Genomic DNA, 10,277 nt, shown 5'->3' with positions numbered 1-10,277 from the left:
TCGTGACAGTGTAGAGTAATGGTGATTTCCTTTGGAAATTCAAAGTTACAATATGAGACACAGATGTTCCACGATCCCGTATAACCTTACGAGGTGGAGTCAGATAGGACAGAGGAATGATAACTTCCCATATAGTTGTCCCCCCAAAACGAATTGCCTTAGTACAAAAAGGTGAAGTTTAAAAAACACTAACTACCGAAGTATATATGAAACAATTCACTTGTCTTTGTGTCACTTAGCCCTATTTTATTCCACTGTCAGAATATACGATCCTCAAGTACAACTGTCTTTTAATGTTTATAGAGAAAAAGGTTCAATTGATATACGTCGTTATTTTAGCAAATAAATGCTGTTATACTTGGTTGTTTGTAATGAATAATTTTTTCTATAGAAAAAAAGAAAATTAGTGTTAAACTCTCGAAAACGGTAGCAGTGTTTAGAAAATTCAAGCGTCAATAAACGCGCTTTGAGTGAATCCAGAAATATTCTTTCCTTAAAAACGGGAAAAATGATTCTGTAACTGCTCTTATGGCGTCAACGTTCATCGTAATGCAAAAAATAGAAATTCATCAAAAGAAAAGAACGGTAGATGACAAACATAATTTCGCTCATCACATAATTACGATGTATTGAAAAATACAGCTTCGATTGAAAGGAGCCATGAGCCTGCTTCTTTTTCTCAAAAGCATTTGAGGTGTTTTGTAAAAAAAAAAAATCACTAGTAGTAATGTTTCGGACAACGAAGAACTCGATAGCTTTCAATAGCAGTTTTAAAACGAAATATCTCCTATAGTTCTTGGAAATCTTTTGAGATTCCACACATCTGTCAACCTAAGGGCCAATTCTTTCATCTGGTATCATTCAAACGCCAAGGGCACTAGCCAAGTGCTAAAATAAGATTCTATGACGAATCATTATGACTGTTTCGTCATTATTAAGCCTTTAGGTGCAATTGGAGAAGTAGCCGACCTTTCTAGCATCAGGACGACAGAGACTTTCAATTAGCGACCGTTAATCATAACATATACTTTATAATGACAAATAAAAAAACGATACGAGTATTTAAAGCTATCGGATATCTATAAAGTCATTCAGTGATCGGCTTGAATTCCGATATCGCTCTGCCTATTTGAGTAGGCCATTGGAGGATTAACCGACAGATATCAAGGGCTCATTACTTGACTGCGGGTAGCGCTCGTTCTAGCAAACATAATAGGAAAGTCTCTTATTCGACATACGAGAAGTGCCATCTACATAGCCCTTTTCAATCTCGTTAGAAATCCGACTGAATTGGTTGAATAAGAGTTTTTTTTTTCGGTCGGGGTTACTTTTACTGGCTAGAAACGTCCAATATTTTTGGAAATATGTTTTACTCTCCTACGCCGGAATGAACAGAATTTGAATGTCTATAAAGGTATCAGATTTGCGACGATTCAGGTCTCTTAATTATGCAGCGTTCGAAGGTGTGCCTGCCACGAATGCTGCCAATTAGATCCAAGCAAGTCGTATGCTACATGCAAATACGCTCACCTAAATAGACCTTCGAATTTATACCAAAATGACTATTACTTATAGTTAATAGGCTTAGCTTCCTTTGGCCTGAGCGGTTGTGATGCTTCATCCTTCTCTATTGTTTCTTATAGATGAACATAATACTGAAGGATGTGTAGTAAAGCAATATACTGTTTAGCCACTTATAGCCTATATAGCGTCTAAACAATATCCGCACACTGATTAAAATACATCTATTAATGTAATGATCAAGCCTCTCTCTGTAGACTGTTACTTTTACGTCACGTAAAATCGAAACCTATAATTAAACGCTCAGGATAAAAAAAAACGTACGTTTTTCATATCAACCGTTGTCGACGCTGCTCTCGGTTTGTACAATTAGCGTAACAGCAAAAAATATTAGGATATTTTTCTATTATTATTATTACTTATATTAATTAGTGTAGTTAATACTATATTAGTGGTACGGCTGTATCAATCAATGTAGCCGTCAGCCACTCTTTTCAGTCATCTTTTAGTGACTAATGAAACAAATCGATAGCGACCGGGTAATAATCTGCGGGTGAGTGGCGCTCCTCTAGTACAATGGCCGTATACACACACGCTTTTGCTGGTTGTTTACGTAAGTCATGTCACCAATGGCGATATCTACGGCTGCACATTCAACTTCTGTTTTTGATAACAAAACAGAGTCAGGGGCGACTGCTGCTTCCTTCAAGACCAAAACACCTATTCTATTCCCTGCACCACTTTACTCAGTTTACTAACACCATTTGGTAAGCCAAAGCGTTCTCTGCCCTTTCCGTCTGCAAAACGAAGGAAAAAGGTGACGAAGGACAAGAGGAGGTCACGAACAGGAGCGTCGGCAGCTTAACCGCATCACACCCATTAGCAGCAGCGAGACGAAATCTGCTGATTCAACTATCAACGACACATCCTGCATTGCCTAACGTCGGCCGCTGTTCGGCTCGCACCACTGCAGCTTGAAGAAGACCGCAGCAACGCCTGGAAATCCTGTCGGTCCCACTGGGTCACAGCACGCTCTAAAACAAGGCCGATGGTAAGGCGGCGCCGCATACTTACGCATCGCTATGGTGGAAGTGTGTAATTGCGTCTTTGCTGCACTGGCTGTGTAAGCGGTGGCATAGCATCCCGGACGTCCCGGCAGCGAACTGAAGAAGAACGATGCAGACGATCTTCGTGAGCGAACGCCATTCTGTCAAAGGCGCCACTTCGACGTAGACGTCACACGAAGGAAGCAGTTTGGCTATTTCATTCTACTAAAACGACGAATTCGTTCCCTCAGGTAGCCGTCTGGGTTCTGCCTGGGACGGCGCAGAATGTGGGCTGCGCGCACGACAACAGAAAGAACGAAGCGTACAAGTTAGTGAAATACGACTGGGGTCACTCACCCGGGGAATGTCTGAGCCTTAGCGTCGCTGTTGCCGACGGCGGTGAGCGGACCGCACTTCCCGGTGGCCGCATGCTGGCAAATCTCTCGACGTTTTTGTATAAGTGTTATAGTAGCAATGGGGCAGAGATTTGGGAGTCTGCATTTGACGGCATTTGCGCCCCAAATGTAGGCGCTTGCTTGACTGTGACCCAGTGTACCTTTGGCGATTTTAAGAAACCGATGGATTATTCGGAGCCGAAAATGTGAGTTATGCCAAATATACTTGACATTGTATGCGTAAAGCAATATTAAATGCGTGTGAAGAACCTAGAGCCACCGTTGTTACTATGTGCTAGGCTTTTTCCTACCATTCTCTAATACTAAAAGGTTTTCTAAAAGATTTAGGTGTTATTCGATATTGAAGAAGATGCAGTTAACGCTGAAAATAATGACTCTACGCGGATTAATGATGTTACTCTTTGACTAGGATGTGATTGCCCTTAGAAGTTTTCAATTTTCATTGTAAATTATCTGGAAAAAATGTGGTAAGTTCTACGTAGTTGATCTGCTATCCGGTCCATTAACACAAGATTTTTCGGGGCTGTAAAAAGTATTTTGTGTATGAGCTTACTTTTGATATTAGTTTAGTATATGGTCCGTTATTGCGAACAGCGTATGACTTATTTAGCGTCAAGATGATATTCATAGTAAATAAATTTCGAAATTCAATCGCTTGACGCTGAAAACCATGACGCTGGAATGCTCTACGAATGATATGTACAGTCGTATTTCTGTAATATAGAGGAACGACGGCGGCCTTATAGAGTCAGTATCAATTACGTTGACCTGTTAGAAGACTGGACGTTGGTCCAACATTTATATGTCCATAGAAGTTAGTCTTTGCTAATAAATAGAAAGATTAAATCGTTGTGAAAGGAATAAGGCTGTTGGATAGATAATAAGCAAAGTGTATATACTGTGAGATACGTTTTTTTCGTGCATTTTAAACTATGGAACAATACATGTTACTTCGGGAAAGATCAATGCGTTATAATAACATTAAAAAAAAAAAAAAAAAAAAAGAAAAAAAAACTATTGTATTAGCAGTCACTTAAAAATTTCACGGACAACTGAGCTTATCCGTAAATAATGAACAACAGCAGAGCTTGGGTCTATCGATTATGATGTATAAGAAACACGTTAATGTTTCTACCGAATCTGTATGTACATTCATATCAATTACGCAGTGCTCTTTCTATGTTAATGCATTCTGCTTGCATATCTTTCTTTTCTTTACAGCTATCATGTATATGGTGCTTCTTCAATGATCGTCGTTGGGACACGCTGCAGCGCAGTGGACACACTGAGAAAAAACAGGATCCCAGTGCTTAACTTAAGGATGTGATGTCCTTTGACGACCTTGTCCTTGTGCCCGTTTACGTGTCACGCGGTCATCGGTAAAGATGGTTGCCTTTGGCATTTTTCGAGTATCATGAAGCCCGAGTAGAGAAATATAATTGGCCTCCTCTCCCCCGACCCGGGCGAGGGGCCCTGATCCACTTGCTTTAACCCACATTACAAAACCGGTTCCGGCTCTGAGCTCTTGCACGGGGTCGAAGAGATACGCCACACATCAAGCACTTCAGTCTGAACACCGGAGCGAACGGAGCTCCCGAAGGTAAGACAGAACGTAATCGACAAACCAGCAACCGACCCGAATATCTGTTCTTTCTGGGAAAACCCAAAGTGACCTAGCTTCGAGTCAACGTGACATACTTGCGGCATATTTTTCGCCTTCTAACACCTGTCAAATGCTGAAGAGCCGACTACTTGGCCCTTGAGCGCGTAAAAGATTATGTACTTTTGGAAGGAATTCACATCGTACTGGTGCCCACAAATCTAAACTAGATCCAAAGATCTGCATGAAACCGACGCATTTGACTTTAGACCTGTGAGCTACAACACTCGTGATAGTTTCCAAATGTTCCCAAATTTGTTGAGGCCTACTTTAGTACACCTGTACTTGAGCCTAACGAGTTCAGTGTTATTTTAGGATGAAGGCGATGCTGGTGATTTCCGCTGCCCTTGTGGTGTACGCGTTTCTCCCGGGAGTGAGGGCGCAGTCGTCGAGACCTCAGCTAGGATACTTTACTTTTCTCAGGTACAAACCAGGCTTGATATATGTTTTTTATATGTTCCGGAACTATTGTGTTCTGCTGATACGCCGGATACGCTGCTGTGTATTTATTAAGCATATTCTTAAATAACGGTGCATTGTGACTGACAGTTTCGTCTGATTAGGGTAACGCGTTGATGATCCTCGATCGTTTTTTTACGTTCACCAAAAAGGATAGATTCTATGAATGGTTTTTTTGTATGCATATTATATTCTGCAAACGTATGCCAGAACCTTAATCCAGGTGTGCATCCATAAGATTATTCTGAAAAATTAGGGAAGTTTGACTGCATCGTGAGGCTTAAATGTCTTTTAAAGTTCAATGAACATCGTTCAACTTCGTAAACGCCGGTCGTTGAGTATATGAGTTGTATCGTAGCGATTCGGCGCTTCCTTCTTCATCTATGTTTACGGCCTTTGGCTTCTTTGGCCACGAAGAGCCATCCCGTTTTTTCTCTGCGATTTTTTGGACATCATCACGTCAGCTAGCTGGCCGCCACGGGCTTCATGATCGCCCGCTGCGGGGCTCTGCCGAACCGGTTCGGCCGTTAACCCGCATCTGATGTGGGTCACAGAACTGACGGACCCCGGCCATCGCACCTTATCTCTCACCAAGGAACATTCGTGCCCCTATTTTTGTCTGTTTCATTTAAGACTCATCAGAGTTTGTTGTAAAACCAATTATCTGTATGTTGGACCTTTGCAAGCCAGTAGCGTTAGCTCATCGACTATATTTAGAACATTCTAAATGAATACATGTTATGTTTTTGATCTATGTACGATTTAACATATTAGGAGATGATTAAGGAATTAGCACAGCCACTGAATGTATAGAGACCTTACTCACGAAAGCGGCACCTTACACCGCACCTTGGGAAGGTTGGGGGCAGTGATATTTAGTATGAAGGTCAATTCTATAACAAATTATGTACGCTTATTCCAAGTGAGGAAAAACCTAATTGAATATTGACACTTTTCTGACATTTCCTAATGTCCTACGTGTATAGGTACCGTAATCAAGAGTGCGAGGGTCGCTATGGCCAGAACGGAACGTGCGTTACCGAAAGTGACTGTCAGACTCGGCAAGGAATCGATGTTGGTCGGTGTGCCGAAGGATACGGTGTCTGCTGTCGTGTGGCCTTTACGTGCAAGATGGTGAACAAGAGAAATGAGACGGAATTCGTCAATCCGAGCTATCCTAACGGTGAAACTGGCACCTCGACTTGTGACGTGACCCTCGAAAAGACGCCGGATATTTGCCAGATTCGGTTAGATTTCATCGACTTCTCTCTTGCACAACCTGACGAGAAGGGTCTCTGCTCTCGAGATGCATTCATGGTGCGCAACACAGTCGGCGAAAAGTTTCCGATTCTCTGTGGCGAGAACAGTGGCCAGCATATCTATGTTGACATGGGTCGGCAGTCTGGCAATCCCGTTGTTCTCTCGGTAGTGTCGACGGGAGCCCACTCGCATGAACGAAAGTGGAGAATTAAGGTTTCTTATATTCCTTGCGGTTCGCTAGACATCGTGCCACCCGGATGCCTGCAGTATTTCCGCTCGCCATCGGCTATCGTGCGTTCGTTTAATTATGGCGCCCAGCTTAGCGGCAATGTGCGTTACCTCTCTAATCTGCGCTATTCGATTTGCTTGCGGGTTGAGGAGAACTTCTGCTCAATCAAATGGGAAACTGATGATAGCGATTCGTTTAACTTCGGACGGTGAGTAGTATGTAGAGCTGTCACCGCTGTGATTGATACCTTGTTTTCGTTTGGTTCCGAATGTCTCATTCGACAGACAGATTCAGAGACCGTTCTCTCTCTTCCCTCTTCTCCTCTCTCTAGGTTGCGCATGTGCAGCTTAATGTAACTACTCATTTTGCGAGAAAGGTCACACGATCCTACTGTCATCCTTTTAGATGGTGTAATATGTTATGATAAAATGCCAACGTTTCCAAGTGGTGGATCGCTGATATAATAGCATATATCTGACCTTATGTTTCCTTCGTATTCGATATCTAATTGTATTCGAATGTCCTGCTTTGTAGCCCGTACGACGGAGGTACTTCTGGTGCCAACTGCGAGGATGACTTCGTCACGATTGATCAAGGCTCCACTTACGGTATGGGTCCTGGAGAAGACCGTTTCTGCGGAAACCGTCTTCATGAGAGGAACGTCCTTATCTGTAAGTGCCGCTTAAACCATTTCATTCTTATCGTTAGTCCTATATAGCCTATATATCGTAATCTACTTTTGGTAAAGCACGGTGAGTCTAATGAATATCAACAATGTAGGCAAATGGGGGCTGTCTCAAGCCACGAGTCAATCAGCTCCTTTTTTCTCTTCAATCTAAACCGTTGATAAGGGGAAATTTATTTTTTTTAATCGTTCAGTCGAATTCTATAATACGCTTGCCTTTTTCATCTAGTACTTTTTGCTTATGATGTAATGGTACCTTGGCTAAGTTGTGTCGTTGAATGGGTGATTCCGGCCGCACATCTGCAATGGAGGATGCTTGCCATTTCAAACCGAGACGTACGGTTCAACCTTGTCTTTCATTCTTTGCTTGATGCTTCATTTTCTGTAACCTCTTCTCATAGCGCATAGCAAGCCGTTCCAGCTTCGAGTCACTTCAAATTCCGACGCGGCTGGTAACTCCATGGAAGCGCAGACGGGCTTCTCATTACGTTATACACAGCTGCCCTGTGTAGATTGACTGGGCGAACATACCATCGGCGAAAAGCCCGAAATCGACGGTAAGGCTACGTATACATCAAAATTTGTGTAATTTCCAATTCAGTTATAAACAAAACAAAAAAAAACCAATAGAATCGAGACACAAGTAGATTCAGATCTCTATAACACACGTTCAAATTTGAGATTTATCTACCCCGAAAATTACATATACTCCTTATATATACCATGGCCTTAGCTATGTTCAATCACGAAGTATGTGATACATTCTATCTGAATTAGAATAATTGTCTCACAAAAAGAGTCTTTAGCTAAAAACCTGATACGAATAAAAGAAAAAAATAAAGCTTTGTTTCGCAATAGGTATTGATTTACGTATTATCGTATTTCGACGCATGTAATGCCGAGGTCTAATAGCAGTTGTTCTCCCTATTTATTGTTTGCTGTTGTTGTTGTTTCAGAGGAGTCCAACTTCTAAAAACGAGAGAGAACGTATTTATTAATAAGAATGATTATGTATTATTTAATTTATAATTCTTTGCGGTATATAGGGTACTACCGATTGATCTGGTTGACGCGATTTGAAGTTGAACTGACGTCCGGTCTCAGTAAAATCCACGACCTTAGCTCATTGTATATAAGCCATATTAAGTGGTTTAATTCAATATTTATATGCTAATAAAATGAATTATAATGATTTCAACTATAAATAAACATTGTGAACCAGTTCGACGAGTTTTCTTCGCTTTTTACGCTCTAAACACAAATTCCCTTAAAAGCCTTAAAAAGGCATGACATTCCGAAAAAGGTACATCGTTCTTTTCAAAGCTGCAAGTCAAGGATATGTAATAATAATATAATTAAAAAAGATATATCGATGGTACGAAAAAAGAATGATCCAGCTAATATCAAAGGAGTATGAAGAACAGGCTCAAACGACGATTTCAGCTGGGCATATTCGAACCTCTGCGGCATACCGATCAGCGGCGTTCCATTGTGAACATATATCTCTTATCGTTCTTCTATCCAAAATGCAGCTCTGATCAATATTGACAGATCAACTATCCGTTTTACCACAAAAATACATGCACACCAATTAGGCTTACGACTTGAACGGATCTGATGGTTTTAACGGTGCACCGTATGATGTTGGTACATTTCATTCGTGGCCATCTGAAAGTTTCTTTATAAACTTGCCCATAGCTTCAATAAGAAAGAAAAAAAAAAGTCTTTATACTATCCTACCAACGGAGACGAATGTACTTTTTCTAAGTACATCTGCTCAAAGAGATGAGATTCAATCAGTTCATCCTCTGCTCTTGAATTTATTGAGAAATATTATTCATTGGGAGTTAAAAGGAAACTTTCACTTTTTTTCCGGAAATAAAAATAAGATTATAAGATAAATATAAGGATAAGATAAATCAAGTGAAATGAAGACATAACTCTCAACTCCGTAATAATTTCACCATTTACGATGCGTAAAAAAAATTCGGCATTCGAAATATAGGTATTGTAAAGAGAGAAATTAAATGTATTTTTTACCGAAAAATCGATTTTGTCCTGCTTCTACTTAGTAGAAGTTACGTAAAAAAAATCTACCTAGACGGATAACGGGCCTAGCCTGAGGAATCCCGTTAACCAATACTCTGCCTAATTATACTTCAGCTAGGGCGCATCCTTCCTAACACACGTAGGAAAAAATGAGAAACGCGGGAACCTGGGATGAAAACTGGTGTAGTTATCCGAGCTGGAAAAAGAACGCAGTGCTAAGAGGATGGTATACGTTAGCATTTTTTTTATACATAACAAATTTATTCCTCTTCTAACATAGGATTCCTCTAAATCTGATGGTTCCAGCCGACAGTTTCGTCGTGACTGCATCTCTAAAACATATGGTTGTTACTCGTTCCTATTAGTTTGTAGTATCTCGGGGCGAAATAAAAAGCATTGAAAAATGATACGATCTTCAAGGGCCTCCTTTTATATACTTATATATCAGAGACAAAAAAGGAGATTTCTATAAAATGTGCTTAAAGAAAATTGTGTAGCATTAACTATGCCGAGGCAAAAGTATTAGCAAGATCTTAAGTATTAACGCATGCAGATGTTCTATGTGTGTTCGGTGCTCAAACAAGCTCTGTTCGGTACCACGAGAGCAGAATGGCTGAAAAACCGTCGTACGGGCATTGGACAAAATATGTAATAATGTAGATTGGCCAGTCTTGAGAATGTTAACAGAGAGTTCCTTCTTATTGCGGATGCCTTCTCTCTCAAAAAATTCTCAAACACTTTCGTAAAGCAATACCGAGTCTGAGGGTCTTCAAGGACATCAGTGATGTAAGCTACGAATCCCAAAGAGGCCTGGCCCAGAAGATGAAGTTTTGTAGAGTACATAAATAAAACTGGCATATGTAAGGGAAGGAAGCTAAGTGACCGAATATGTGCTTGCGTATCAGCCCCCAGAGGAATGGAATAAGGCTGTTAAGGGGGAACAGTGCGATAG

At 40.9% G+C, this 10,277-nt stretch overlaps 1 protein-coding gene across 1 annotated transcript; it reads left to right on the top strand.

Annotated features, from left to right (window-relative positions):
* Positions 1-2,356: 2,356 nt before the first annotated feature.
* Positions 2,357-8,500, top strand: LOC111245908 (uncharacterized). Its single transcript, XM_022794903.2, has 7 exons — positions 2,357-3,168; positions 4,205-4,583; positions 4,959-5,066; positions 6,089-6,799; positions 7,126-7,262; positions 7,678-7,833; positions 8,233-8,500. The coding sequence occupies exons 3-6, from the start codon at positions 4,960-4,962 to the stop codon at positions 7,791-7,793; spliced, it is 1,071 nt and encodes a 356-aa protein (XP_022650638.1). The 5' UTR covers positions 2,357-3,168; positions 4,205-4,583; position 4,959; the 3' UTR covers positions 7,794-7,833; positions 8,233-8,500.
* The last annotated feature ends 1,777 nt before the right edge of the window (positions 8,501-10,277 follow it).

Source organism: Varroa destructor, unplaced genomic scaffold (assembly GCF_002443255.2).
Source record: "Varroa destructor unplaced genomic scaffold, Vdes_3.0 BEIS01000002.1, whole genome shotgun sequence".
Classification (NCBI taxonomy): domain Eukaryota; kingdom Metazoa; phylum Arthropoda; class Arachnida; order Mesostigmata; family Varroidae; genus Varroa; species Varroa destructor.
The sequence above is the reverse complement of the archived record's forward strand: the minus strand, read 5'-3'. Positions and strand labels throughout refer to the sequence as shown.

Bases quoted from the DNA above. Each gene is read 5' to 3' on its own strand.
- LOC111245908 (XM_022794903.2), top strand. From the start codon at position 4,960: ATGAAGGCGATGCTGGTGATTTCCGCTGCCCTTGTGGTGTACGCGTTT. The intron at 5,067-6,088 runs GTACAAACCAGG...CTACGTGTATAG, and splicing joins GGATACTTTACTTTTCTCAG to GTACCGTAATCAAGAGTGCG. The intron at 6,800-7,125 runs GTGAGTAGTATG...CCTGCTTTGTAG, and splicing joins GATTCGTTTAACTTCGGACG to CCCGTACGACGGAGGTACTT.